Raw genomic sequence first — 14,814 nt, 5'->3', positions numbered from 1 at the left:
CAGATGGCACAGATGGATCAGTCTGAGACTCTGTTTTCAGTGACCAGATCCCTGAAAAAGTTCGCAGACCAAAAAAAATTTGGCATTGCTTTAAATCCCCCCATTAAACAGCATGGATGGCAGGAAGAGATGGCAGAAGAATTTTCCTTCTCCATTCTCTTACATACGCTTCAAAATGCTCAGGCCCTTGTCATGGCAGAAGGGGCTCATTAGAACTTTTAAAACAGCAATGTCTACATTGATCTTGATTGTATCAACAGTTCATCAGATATGAAGAAGGGACATGATAGATTGTATTTTACTTACCTTCTGTTTGAGTATACTTGTAGTTCATAAAGGAGACTGGGCTCCCGTTTCAAAATCAACAACATAACTGGAACAGCAGCTACCTTCGTGTAGCCTCTGTGTTTTGTTTCAAAGTGCCTTTGAAAGCATATTTGGAAATGAAAGGCTTAGTAGAGTCTCTTTTCTCTCTTTTTTTTTTTTTTTTACTTCCCCTTCTTTCAGCTCTACCCTCTTTCAGACAAGACGCAAAAGACTTTGATATCAACAGGTTGTGTTTTGAAGCTACATTTGTCTTACAAACTGTATTTTTGCTCTAATAAAAGATGCAACTGGGTAAAGTTTTATATCTCTTTTGATATCACTAAAGATACTTAATGAAGAGCTACTTAATTCAAGTGTCTTAGAGTTCAAGAAAGACTGTTTTAAGGGGTTTATATGATTTTAAAACCTTATTATATGAATTTAAAAAGAAAAAGCCTAAAATATTCATGAGGCCTTATCATCTTCTAGTTGCAAGTAAACTAGAAAAAAGAAAATTAGTGAATAAAGAAGGCTATTTTCTTTGCATTTGGAAACATTAATTCTAGGCTGAATTTGCCCTAACTGTATAGAGCTAAGACTGAACTAGTGCTTGGTGCCTTCATATTAAGCAGATAGACAAGTAAAGAAAGTTATTCAGCCCTACTTAACAGCAACTGTGCTTAAGTTGACCTGCATACATTTAAAGAACTATAACTAACCAGACTTGTAATAGTTTATTCATTTATATATGATTTTATCTTACAGAAAGAATGAAAGATGTTGTGATAAAAAGAAAGCTACGAAATTTTTACTCAGGTGTTGCAGAACATGAAGATATTTCTAAATTAGTTGTGCTCCTCTCTTCTTCTGTGAATTGTATTAGAGAAGTAGCTAGTGAAGCTCTGCAGGATTTTCAGAAATATAAGATGCTGTGGACAGAAGATAGAGATGCCAAAGTTCAGGTGAGTTTAATGCTGATCTACAGGATTGTTTTTCATTAATCTAATAATTTGAAATTTGAAAACATTGATGGGGAAAAAAAAAGATCAAGAAAAATAATGTAGAAAAGATATTAGAAGCTCAAATTTTAATTCTGTCCATAAGTAGTTGTGGTGATAGTAGCAATATATTTCCTAGGCAGAAGGAATAGCATGCTACATATTTCTTATGTTGAGGGTTGGGTTTTTCTGTTTCTGTGCCTTTCTGTATCATGATAAAGTGGTCCTAGGTTTTTTGTTTGTTTTGGTTTGTTTTGCTTGTTTTTAATTTCCTTGTTTTTTGTTTGTGGAACTCTGAATTTCAGGCCATAAGAAAGTACTCCAGTTTCGCACAGAACTTCTCACAGTGTCAATGTTGATACATGTGCATTCTTCTCTATGGAAAGTATTTAAGTTTTTATTTTGAGTTTAATACATATTTTTATTCACCACCTTTTATTTAGTTAATTCGAGGAGGTGAGTTCTGCAACCTCTACCCAACAAAAAAAAATCCTGTATTCCCTTTCTGGTTTTTTGAATTATCGTTAACAGGTTGTTTCCTGCAAGTTGAGTCCTCAGAAGCAGTAGAAAAATGTAGTTCCTTTTAGAACAAGAAAAAGCTCATTTCCAGTAATTAGAAGTCTCTGGGAATTAATCTTCAGAATATTCATACTGTTGTTCTACAAAAGATTTTTAATTTAAAGCTTGAATTTAGAGGTTCAGCAGAAGAAAGTTGGCTACTATATATAGTTCATTTAACCTTGGCTTAATTCATTTTTCTATTACTTTCTATTTAACAGACTGCATTGTATGTAGATAGATCTGTGAATATCACATCACCTTGTTTGCTTCAGGAGTACCAGTCTCTTTTGGATGTCACACTGCAACTTGCACAATTTATATGGGCTAAGAAATATACCTTATTTTACTTGTAGTGTAATTAATTTTTTAGTTTAAGCAAATACTGTTAGCTTGATCTAGTTAATGCTGAAGAAAAGTGTTACAGAAGAAGCCTCAATAATACTGCATTTCATTTTTATGCATGCGTGCCCTTGTTTCCATCCCCCTTCTTCAGCACTGTGCTAACTCTCCCACTGCCAGTCTGGGTACTCTCACACAAAAGAAGAGGAAAAGAACTTTCAGCATTTATTGTTTATCCATGAAATGTAGGCATATTGAATACATATCTTGTGTAACGTTTCCAAAATGCAGCTTTTCAGGATCACAAAACTTTTCTACACTTGAGTTCTTATGCTCATGGAACTCCTTACAAAATTTGTTTTACTGCAGTTGTTTCACATGTTAGTCTGCTAATGGTCAACCCTTACTGTAAGTGCAGACATATTTTTTGATGTTATGTCACCGTTTCGTTTTCACAAAACTGGTAGGCAAATAATATGTCTTGGATGTCTGTTTCTCTGTTAAATTTGATCGGATTTTTCCAACAAGCTTGGGAATTACTGACAGAGAAATTCATAAATGTGAATGTCTACTCATGTGCATTTTCCTAATTTAGCAAGGCCATGGAAGGCTAAATACAGGCATAATATCGATATACATTTTCAGTAATTCCTGAATAAGTGTTGCCACCTTTTTTTACCAAAAATATGAAAAAAGGATAATTGTTGATTGACATTTTAACCTTCATACAGCAATTTTTGGCTAGTTGCCCATCTCTGACTGAAATTAAGGAAGAAATTCTTCACTATGCTATGTTTGAGCAAGAGATGGAAAATTTAAAACCCATTATTCTTCTTGGTCCAATTGAATTGCACACAGGTATGACATTTTCTTCTCTTTGTACATCGCAAGATAATGAATAAAAGAGTCATAGGTTACTTGGCTTATTCTCTAAAATAAAATGCTTACAAATATGAATAGAAGTTATCAAGGACACTTCATTTTGTTTATATTGCTTCTCTATGTAGTAGTGTTTGGATCCTAGGATACTTTTTATTTTTGTGCAGAATAGGAAGTTAGGCATGAAACTAATGAAAATACTACCATGACATTATGCAAGATAATGTCATGGTAGTTTGTTTCTTTAACAAAATATAGATCTTCAAAGATCAACAAACAAACAAAAACCCTTGGATTCTTAGTGATGATTTTAAAAGACTTCTTCGAGTTTTTTGTTTGTTTGTTTTTTTTTAGGAGAACATGAATAAGATGGTCAACGAGGCAGTATGAGAAATGGTATATAAAAGTTCAGTTAGTTGTCTCTCTCTCTCTCTATATATATAAAATGTATAGTCAGTTACATGGAAAATAACAATTTGGAAAATAACAATTTTAACCCCAGTTGAAGGAAATAAGTTTCATAAAATGTACATTTTTGCTTAAGAAATCCACTGCTGCACAATCCTGTTTAGTGAAGACGTTGAAAGAATTAATAAGTATTGTAAGTATGCAAGTGCTTGTGCGTATGTTGTGTATGTGTCCATAGGCATGTACATAAATGTATATATACGCACAGTAGGGAGAGAATCACAGAATATTCAGAGTTAGAAGGGATTCACAAGGATCATTTTTAGATGATTAGCTGTGGATATTTAATGGCCTTTTGGAATCAAAATTTTAATACTGATAGCTGCATTACTAAAGATGAAAGCGTATCTTCTGTAAAATTTGTAACTAGAAGGGTTATATGGTGTTAGGATCTTTCAGCTTCTGTCACTGGAGTATAAAATGTTGCTTATTAAAATCCTAACTTGTTTGCACAAGTTAAAGTGCCAAAGATTGGCTTTTCTGTCTCTTCAGTGTCAGTCTGTGTTCATACATTAATTGTTCATGATCTGATTTGACGCCTTGTAGCTTTAGTTATGAAGTGTTCCAAATCCCAGTATTGAAATCTCAAGATGTCATTTCTTCAACTGATATAAGCCATTTAAATATCACTGATCTTCATGCACTTAGTTAATATATATTAATTAATCTCTGAGAATGTAAATCAATAATAGGTATTTTTCTTATCATCTCTATATGTCATATCAGATAAACTTGCCAATGCATCTTACAGATACAAAATAGAAAAACAGAAAAGTATTCAAGTATACTTGAAATTATTAAAAAAATTTTAAACTAGAGTAATTGGATTGCATTTCTGCTGATGTTCTTCTGAATTGCTATAAAGAACCATATGTGATGTGTGGATTTATATATTTATTTATTTTTAAATCAGGACCCCTGAAAAAAGCTTTATCAGTTGAAGCCAAAGCCTGGAAGATGCTCCTCTGTCATTATTTAAATGAGGAATATAAAAAGAAAATGACAGACATGATGTCATTCATAACTACATATTTAAAGAAATTGTCTCGACCTCTGCGTGACCTAGATGATATCAGACTGGCAATGGAAGCTTTATCTATCATACGTGATAATAAAATACAAATGGATATGACTCTGGGACCTATTGAAGTAAGATGACTTTAATTTTTTATTTTGATTAAAACAGTTAGTTTTATATATGAGGAATCATAAAATAAACTGAGAACCCAAATAAGGAGTTTACTGTTATAAAGGGTCTAAGATGAAGATAGGAAACAAAGTAATATTTTTATTGCTATTTTTATTATAAATTATGAATCGCTATTAGATACTTTGGTAGGAACTGTATAAATGCTGAATAAAAAAATAGATTCTCAAATAATTTATAACTTAAATACAATATAGGAGATGGCATACAGAAATAAGCAGATGAGAGCACAAGAGAAGGGAACAGTAGTCTCCTTTTTGCTGTGTGCTTTTCCATTAGCCTTAATCTTTTTTCTAACTCTTTTGTGTCCAAGAGAAAACATCTTTATAATCTAACCCCTTTGAATATAACCAGAATGCATTCATGGAGCCACACATCATTGTATGCTGTCAGAAATTTGCAGCATTCTTCCAGTTTCCCTGATTTAACTGGATAAAGAAGCTCATTAAGCTTTATATTTACTTGGTATTTTTTATCATACTCAGAAACAGCTTAATATAACATCTGTTTTACATTTTTATCCACCTTTTGCAGAAGAAATTGTACTGCTCAATACTAACATTTTCCTTCTGGAAGACTGGTCTGTTAATGTGATACCAGAATGGACTTTCAGTGTATTGTTGATTCCTAATATTAAGTTAAGAAAGTATCACTAAATGTTCTTTCTTAGGCTGAGTATCTTCAGGCTACTTGTCAGGCAAAAGACAGGGATGTGATAATCATACACATGGATATTAAATAAAATAAGCAAGAGAAACTGAGTTTGGCACTGTTTATTTCTCAGATTTTACATGTGTAGGAAAAGTGATGCAAAAATTGTAAATAAGATAATAAAGATATTTTAAATTCTGAAGGAATAATATTTTTTACCAGTTTCTGGCACTTTGAAATGAATATTAGTCTAAAGATTCTTTCCCAAACCCTTATACTTTCTACATCTTACATTCTATACATTTACTCCTTTTCTTTACTAAAATAATGAGTTCCACTAATAGCAACAGGACTACTCATGTTAGCAAGTCACTCTCTGGTCTTTCTTCATGAGCTTTCCTTAAATAAATAAGAGTTTATAGCTGATAAAATCAAGATCTGAATATAAAATAGTGTCACCTGATCAGTAATTTTATAGTTCAGTGTTTTGTCTTGTTTCCTTAGTGAGCTTAATTAGAACTTTTGGGGGTGATTAGGCATTTTATTTCTTACTAGAACATGACTGAAGGAAGGAGGGCTTGATGTAAGGAAAAGTAAGACTGGAAGGCGATCAGGCATAGACTGATTATAGTCTGAAGAATCATGCCTGACCAATTTGATAGGCTTCTACAATGTCTAGCTCAGTGGACATGGGGAAAACATTGGACATTATTTATTGTGATTGTAGTGGGGAATTTGACACTGTCTCCCATAACATTCTCATTGACAAACTGATGGAATGTGGGCTAGGTAAGCGGACAGTGAGTTTGACTGAAAGTTGGCTGAATTGTCGGGCTCAAAGTGTTATGATCAGTGGCACAAAGTCTAGTTGGAGGCCTGTAAGTAGCAAAGTACCACACGGGCCCACCCTAGGTCTAGTACTGTGTTAATGACCTGGAGGGTGGGACAGAGTGCACCCTCAGCAAGATTGCAGGTGACACAAAACTGGAAGGGATGACTGATATACCAGATGGTTGTGCTGCCCTTCAAAGCGACTGGGCAGGAACCTCACTAAGCTCAAAAATGGCAGATGCTGAGTCCTGCTCCAGGAGATGAATAGGCACCAGAGGCACCAGCAAAGGCTGGGGTGACTGGAAATCAGCACCGCAGAAAAAGAACTGTGTTTCTTGCCGTACAGCAAGTTGAACATGAGTCAACAAAGTGGCCTTGTGGCAAAGAAGATTAAAGGTATCCTGGGCAGCGTTAGTTAGAAGAGTTCCAGCAGGTCAAGGGAGGTGAAACTACTCTTTTACTCTGGTGGGTGAGACACACTTGGAGTGTATCTTCATCCTTGAAGAAAAAGATGAAGAAAAACCTGACTGGACACTGCACCTGGTCTTGGGCAACATGTTCTAGGTTACCCTGCCTTGAGGTTGTGAGGGAATGGACTAGACAATTTCTAGAGGCCCTTTCTAACCTCAGTGATTCAGTCTACAACTCTCAGAAGTTGAACAAGAGAATTCCAAGTGTAGGTATCTGCACGGAATAAACAACTATATTTATGAAACATCATAAGCTGCACATAATAGAAGTCATAGGTCAGAGGATCAGCTAACGTGATATATAGTGTTGTCTTCATTAACAAATCTTCTGTGTACCTTTTGGGAATCTGTAAAATAAGAAGGCAATCTTATTTTTAAATAATTTGTTCCCTTGGTCTGATAAGAGGGTAATAAAACAGATGTGCAAACTCCATGGATGCAAGCCGTTACAAGTGTGAATAAATAATAAGAAAGGTTCATAATGAAATAGATACTTATGCAGACACTTGATAGCTTGAAAACATATAGTAAAGATTGTATAGGTCAGATGGCAAAATATTTCTAAAATATGTAATTTAGTGACAGTAAATCAGAGGTGGGGAAAAAAAAGATCAAAATATACATTTAGGTAGTGTAATGCAGATACCATTAAGATGATAAAACTTCTTATATATTTAATATTCAATTTCTTGTATTTGTATATCTTTGTTATCTCATCCAAGAGAATTTTATTTAAAGAAACATTTTTTTTTTGCTGTTTTGCTCTAGTTCTGATTCATTCAACATCCTTTAAAAAAAAAATGAATATTTTATGCCTAAATTACATGCATAGATTTTCTTTGAAATGTTATTAACACATTGGATCTATGTTTCTGCAAATGAACTTAAAATGGATCATTACTAAGGTTTTCTTTTTTCATATAGGAAGCCTATGCCATTTTAAACACATTTGAAATTGAGGTTACAAAAGAAGAATCAGAAGGTGTTGATTCACTCAGATATTCTTTTAATAAATTACAGAAAAAAGCTGTAAGTATATAAAACTACAATTTAGGGTATAAATGAGTTGGGGACAGACTCCGGTTTGTATTCTGACTCTTGGTCTTAGTTGCTCACTAGTGTCTATACCTTTGATTAGGATGTTCATTTTCTAATTTTATTTTTATAGAGAAGTTCTTTAATATTAAATTATTATTATATCTTTTATATATGTGCCTAAAATCTGCAAGAAAATGAGAAATTTATTTCTTCTCTTTGCTTTTTCTGCTGTCCTTCATTTCCAGTTTTCGCTCCATTCTTGTCTGATCAAGATTACCGCTTTTAGGTTACATAATTTTAATAATTGCATACTTTCTCACCGTCCTTCCCCTTAAATGATGACTGTACACTTAACTTCATTGTTTAGGACAGACATATCCCTCAAAAGCTCAATGTCTGTTGGACCTTTTCCTGAAATGGGGAAATTTTGGTGGAAATATGGAAATATTTTATTGGAATATTTAGATCCTATTGTGCAGAGTAATCACTGGCATGAGTATTTTATATTTTGATTTCAGGCAGTTCTTGGTTCTCTCTCTCAAGCTTTTGAACAAAGAATAATGGAGTTTTTAAAGAAAACACTGAGCCATTCATGAGGAAGAGGACTGTAATATTTTGGGTTTTTCTGTTTTCTGTGTCCTTTTATTCCCCTCTCCCCTTTTGTTGTAAATTCACTGTAAATATTCATTTGTAAGTAGGGGGGAGAGACTGTTGCTGTTTCCACTTTTTATCTCAAAAATTGAACATGTAGCACCATGAAAGAAAATAATACCTGTTTAGTTTCAAATCATTCATTTTTGTTCAAAACTTTAATACTTATGTATGTATGATTTTGGGTTATATATAGCTCAAATATCTGTTCCTGATTAAAAAAAAAATAATAAATAAAATAATACTGTATTTCTTGTTATTCTTTTTGTCAGACCAGAATTCAAGATGAGTTGGTTCAAGTTCAGCCCAAATTTAAAAGTAATTTACTGGAATCGGTTGCAGTTTTTCGGGAGGATGTGTCAAACTTTGAAACATCATATGAAGTGGTAACTGTAATATTATTTTTTTAATTATCTGAAAGACTTGTACTTAGCTTTTCAATATTTTTATTTGCATCAGTTGGGTGCCGGAGTTTTATGTTGAGCTACTGAATATGGTGAATATGTCATGGTTGTTAAGCAGTCATTGTTATAGATCATACTTTTCAGTCTGGAGAAACAGCAGTGCAAACAACTCTGAGAATCCCTGGTGGCATGATTTTTCATGAGATCTTAGTTTAGAAATTGCAGCACATTATGACATCTTTGATTGTATTTCAATGTTAAAAAAGTGTTGCAGGCCACACACTGGAGATATGTATATATATATATTTATTATTTTTTATTTTTATTATTTCTTTCAAACAGAAACAAAATATGAGGAATGAAGTCTAGTGCTTTTCAATTCAATTAAGCTAAAGACTTCTTAATTTTATGTGTTATCTTTTATTAGATTTACCACTGTAAATGTTGCATTACCAACACACGTAACTTGATTGGATCTTGACTATCAAAAGATTATGTATTTTGTGATGAGCTACTGTAAATATACAGTGGATTTCAGTCACTCTGAGAATTAATATTGAGATTTTTGTTAATTGTTTCTTTAAAAGGAAGGACCTATGGTTCCAAATATTCCACCTCAGGAAGCTAGTAATAGGCTACAGATCTTTCAGGTAAGAAAATAAACAGTTACATTTTGAAATAATTAAATTTAGATCCACTGTTGCTTATCAAAGTGAGTTTAGAAAAAGACACATTTACCAAAGACTGCAATCTCGGTGTGTATTTTGTTTAGTATTCAATCAGGCAACATTTTCCTTAATGTGGAAGGACTGATACATAACCTTGCTCCACTCTTCATGTTTCTTGAGCAGAAATTATCTACCTAAAGAAATAAGAGCAGTAAAAAAAGGGAAGAGGCAAGTACAACTCAATAATAGCTAAAAATAAGCCAGGTTATATATTGGTCACATAAGCCAATCTTTTCCTCTTGTAAAGATCACATTTTCCATTGGAAACTTGCCTTTCAACTCAGTGTTTTGTTTTTGTTATGAACCTTAGTTCATGGTTCCACAGTGAGCTTTATTCCATTTTTTATCCTTCTTTTCTTAAAAAGTTATAACTTGAAGATTCTGCCCCGGCCCCAACCCACATGAGTGTTGTTAGTCTCTTATGTATTGTATATTTATTCTGTAAAAAGTGAATTCAAAGTTCTTGAAAAGCACTGACAAAGTAACAAAAGCTTAAACTTTCACATGCATCTAATATATACTGAAAATTGAGTGACTTTGTTTGAATTTGCTTTTCAAATACATTTGTCAGATACATTTATGCTGCCAAGATAATGCTTTTGTACCCAAACTGTTCTTTCACTTTCCCATGTTGATCCAATACTTTGGAGAGCACTTACACTTTGTCTGAAAGTAGCTGTATTTTTAGCACTCTCTGGTGTTTTTAATTCAGGTCGTCTACTTTATCACCTAATACAAGTATTTACTTTTCTGTCTGCACGATATAGAATTAATTTCACATCCCATTTTTGTAAAATGTTTCTTCAAATTATTGCTTTATAAATATATTCACTAACTGAATTCAACATATGGAACTGAATACTGCTTTACATGGGAACTGTTTCAAAAATTTAGATTAAATGTATTTTTCAGATGTTTATGCTTCTAATACAAGTGTTTTAAGACAAGTGTAGAACTGTAGATTTATCATTAGACTATTTAAAATTAAATATATGTATTTTATTTTGTCTGTATGAATCTTAATGTCACCAGGCTAATTTTGATGAGCTTTGGAGAAAGTTTATCACGTACTCATCTGGTGAGCAGTTGTTTGGATTGCCTGTCACAGACTATGCAGTTTTGCATAAAGTCAGGTAATTGTGGAAATACAGCTGTCCTAGGTGTTTATTAAGTATATTAGAAAGTATATTAGAAAGTACACAAAAAGGGAATCATAGAATCATAGAATATCCTGAGTTGGAATGGACCTACAAGGATCATGAATTCCAACTCCTGGCTCCACACCGGCCCACCCAAAAAATCTGATCTGAGAGCATTGTCCGAGTGCTTCTTGAACTCCAGCTGGCTTGATACTGTGACCACTGCCCTGGGGAGCCTATCCCAGTGACCGACCACCCTCTGGGTGCAGAACCTTTCCCTAACACCCAGCCTGACCCTCGCCGTCCCAGCTCCATGCCATTCCCTTGGGTCCTGTTGCTGTCCCCAGAGAGCAGAGCTCAGCGCCTGCCCCTCCACTCCCCTCGTGAGGGAGCTGCAGGCTGCCATGAGGCCTCCCCTCAGCCTCCTCTGCTCTGGGCTGAGCAAACAACGTGGCCTCAGCTGCTCCTCATGTGTCTTCCCCTCCAGACCCTCCACCATCTTTGTAGCCCTCCTTTGGATGCTGTCTAATAGTTTTATGTCCTCTTTGCATTGTGGCACCCAGACCTGCACACGGTACTTGAGGTGAGGCCAGAAGGTTTCCATCACTTTAAATTAAATACAAAAAAAAAATCAACACAAATTTTAGAGCTCTGAATAATTTGCTTATAATTGTGTGTGTGTGTGTATTTATTGTGGCAACAGAACAACACCAGGTTATTTTACTCTGGGTATTGTACTATATAAAGGAGCACAATGCCCTGTCTTCGAAATATACTCATATAATCATGTGACTAAATATAGTTTTATGTAACAAGATACAGTACTAACAACTAGAAAAAGGCAAGGAACAATCAAGGTATAACCATATTTGACATATATTATTAGAGCTTTATGAAAGTCTAAATTTTTTGAGCAGCTGTACCTAATGAGCCTTTCTGGCTGTTTTTGCATCAGCATTTTAGTTCAGATTCCTAGAGTGCTTCTGAAGCAAATTGACTAATCGTCCTTGCTTGCCATTCCCTGCTTTGCACTGCAGAGCCACCTCAAGGTGCATAAACTACCACAGAATCATAAAATATCCTTATTTGGAAGAGACATACAAAGATCATACAGTCTGGCTCTGGATTCCACAAAGGGCAATCTAAGGGTGAAACCACGTATCTATGGGGAATTGTTCACGTGCTTGTTAAACACCAACAGGCTTTGGGCCATGATTGCTCCCCTGAAGAACCTGTTCCAGTACTTGACCACCTCTCAGTAAAGAACCTAATCCTAATATCCAATATACTTGTCCTAATATCCAGACCTTCCCCTGACTGAGCTTTAAGCCATGTCCTTTCACTAGTCACCATAGAGAAGAGAACAACACTTCCCACTCCACATCTCATTATGAGGAAGTTGTAGACAGCAATGAAGTCACTCCTCAGTTTTCTTTTCTCTAAGCTAAGCAAACCAAGTATCCTCACCCACTCCTCATAATTCACGCCCTCTAGTCCTTTCAACATCTTTGTTGCCCTCCTTTGAACATATTTTAATAGTTTTATATTTTTATATTGTGGACCACAAAATTTCACACAGTATTTGAGGGGAGGATGAAGATGCTGAGTATTAGGGGGACAATCACATCTTTTGGATGAATTGAAGTTTTACAGAAGTATACCAAAGCAAAACTTTCCCCATATAAGTTTAGAGTAGATAATAGGTCCTCAGCACCATCTGCTTTGTTGTTGCTGTTTGTTTGCTTGTTTGTATTAATGGACTGTTCTTTTCTAGATTAAGAAATAAAATCTAATTGATCCCAATTTTGGTAGTAGTATTACAGATATCATGTATTTAAGTACTGAGAGATATCCAAATAGCTGATTGAAATTATTGGTATGACTTTTTTGGTTCCAGGAAGGAGTTAAACTTGCTTCAGAAATTGTATGGATTGTATGATACTGTAATAAGCAGCATCAATGGTTATTATGAGATACTTTGGACAGATGTAGATATTGAAAAAATTAATGCTGAGCTTCTGGATTTTCAAAACAGGTGTGTTCTTAATATGAACAGTAACTTATATTAAATGAATTAAGATTTAGGTGACTTTAGTGAAGCTGTTTGATATATTTAAATACAAAACTTCCATGAATAAGGTTTATCATAAGGTGATCAGGTTCTACAAGAAATAGTGGGATAACGCTATACTTTTAGTTAACCAGTCTTTTACCTGTAGTTTTGATAACAGAATACCATATGATGAGCTGAAGTGTTGATTTCCTTAACTAAACCAACCAAGGTGTTAAGCTGAAAGTTTGCTTGTAAAAGGGAAGTTAATCAGCTAGGAGGATTAGCCTATTGACTTAAAGTGCTGGATACAATGATAACATTTCTGAGTCTTTTACAATATTTCATAGAGTCATAGAATATCCTGAGTTGGAATGGACCCACAAGGATCATGAATTCCAACTCCTGGCTCCACACAGGACCACCCAAAAAATCTGATCTGAGAGCATTGTCCAAGTGCTTCTTGAACTATGGCAGGCTTGGTACTATGACCACTTCCCTGGGAAGCCTGTTCCAGATCCTAAACACCCTCTGGATGAAGAACCTTTTCCTAATATACAACCTGAGCTTCCCCTGCTGGAGCTCCATGCCATTCCCTTGGGTCCTGTCGCTGTCCCCAGAGAGCAGAGCTTAGCACCTGCCCTTCTGCTCTCCTTTTTAGGAAGAAGCTACAGGCTGCCATGAGGCCTCCCCTCAGTCTTCTCTTGTCTAGGCTGAACAAACCAAGTGACTTCAGCCAGTCCTCATACGTCTTGCTCTCTAGACCCTTTGCCATCTTTGTAGCTTTCCTGTGGATGCTCTCTAATAGTTTTATGTCCTTTTTATATTGTGGCACCCAAACCTGCACGCAGTACTCGAGGTGAGGCTGCACCAGCACAGACTAGAGTGAGAAAATCATTTCCCTTCTTTCATCCTTTTTTAAAACATTTCTTCCATTTCTAATGCATTAACAATAGTGTCTAAATAGCATAGTTTTGAAAAAAAAGAAAAGCTACAAACATTGCAGTAAGTTTGAAAGCTTAAAATGGCTTTGTCGTTGAGACTATTAAGATGTAACTAGATTGCTTCAGAAGTATATACTAACCTTTTCTAAAAAGCACATTTATTATTTTTGGAAGAAATGTAGTATGGAAGACTAGGAGAAGAATAATTTACAACAGAGTAACTGCATCACTGAGTCCTGTCCTCCACTATCCTGCTACATAAGGCAGTCCTGTATCATGACAAGCTCTATTCTGAAACAACTCGAGCTTTCTTTGCACTTCTTTCCCCCAGTCCTCTTATTGGAATAACATTCCAGAATCTGACTTTATTAATTTCCAAAATAAAGGCATAATGAATTGATTTGCATTTGTTCTTGTGCAAATATTTGGTGTTTTAGGTTATATGTATACTACGATTATAGAGTAGATATAGAGTGGGTTTTTCCTAAAAAGATAGACTAATTTGACACAATTTTACATAGAAAATGTTGATCTCAATAGCAGGTATTTCATATTTCCTCATCTGTTTTTAGAATGTTTTTAGAATTTCCTATTTTGACAAAAGGACATTTACTACTGCATCATTTTAACTCAACTGCAGGTGTCGTAGGCTACCTAAAGGACTCCAAACCTGGCAAGCATTTTTAGATCTCAAGAAAAAAATTGATGATTTCAGTGAGTCTTGTCCTTTGTTGGAAATGATGACTGACAAAGCAATGAAGCAAAGACACTGGAATCGTATAGCTGAAACAACAGGACATCAATTTGATATAGAATCTGATACTTTTTGCCTTCGAAACATCATGGAAGCACCAATTCTTGAAAATAAAGATGATATTGAGGTAGGTACATACATTTTTTCTTCCTCCTTCATTTTATATTATCAGCAAAAATGGTATGAATTATTATTTATAAAATGTTTGTCTAATTCTTTAATTATATTTCCTAGAGGAAAGGTGGGGAGGGACTCTTTTTCAGGGAGTGTAGTGATAGGACAAGGGGGGATGGCATTAAACTAAAAATGGGTAGGTTTAGATTAGATACTGGGAAGAAGTTCTTTACTCTTAGGGTAGTGAGGCACTAGCACAGGTTGCCCAGAGAAGCTGTGTAT

General features: G+C 34.8%; 1 protein-coding gene across 1 annotated transcript in view; it reads left to right on the top strand.

Annotated features, from left to right (window-relative positions):
- The window catches only part of DNAH8 (dynein axonemal heavy chain 8), a 134,197-nt gene that overhangs the window by 37,977 nt on the left and 81,406 nt on the right, over positions 1-14,814 (top strand). Inside the window, exons 26-34 of the mRNA XM_080585613.1 lie at positions 1,072-1,268; positions 2,936-3,062; positions 4,465-4,700; positions 7,635-7,739; positions 8,672-8,785; positions 9,391-9,453; positions 10,564-10,664; positions 12,568-12,705; positions 14,305-14,545. Of these exons, the coding sequence (XP_080441739.1) occupies positions 1,072-1,268; positions 2,936-3,062; positions 4,465-4,700; positions 7,635-7,739; positions 8,672-8,785; positions 9,391-9,453; positions 10,564-10,664; positions 12,568-12,705; positions 14,305-14,545 (1,322 nt within the window). The remainder of the gene's footprint in view (positions 1-1,071; positions 1,269-2,935; positions 3,063-4,464; positions 4,701-7,634; positions 7,740-8,671; positions 8,786-9,390; positions 9,454-10,563; positions 10,665-12,567; positions 12,706-14,304; positions 14,546-14,814) is intronic.

The sequence above is a fragment of the Anser brachyrhynchus genome (genome assembly GCF_964034855.1).
Source record: "Anser brachyrhynchus genome assembly, chromosome: 3".
Classification (NCBI taxonomy): Eukaryota; Metazoa; Chordata; class Aves; order Anseriformes; family Anatidae; genus Anser; species Anser brachyrhynchus.
The sequence above is the reverse complement of the archived record's forward strand: the minus strand, read 5'-3'. Positions and strand labels throughout refer to the sequence as shown.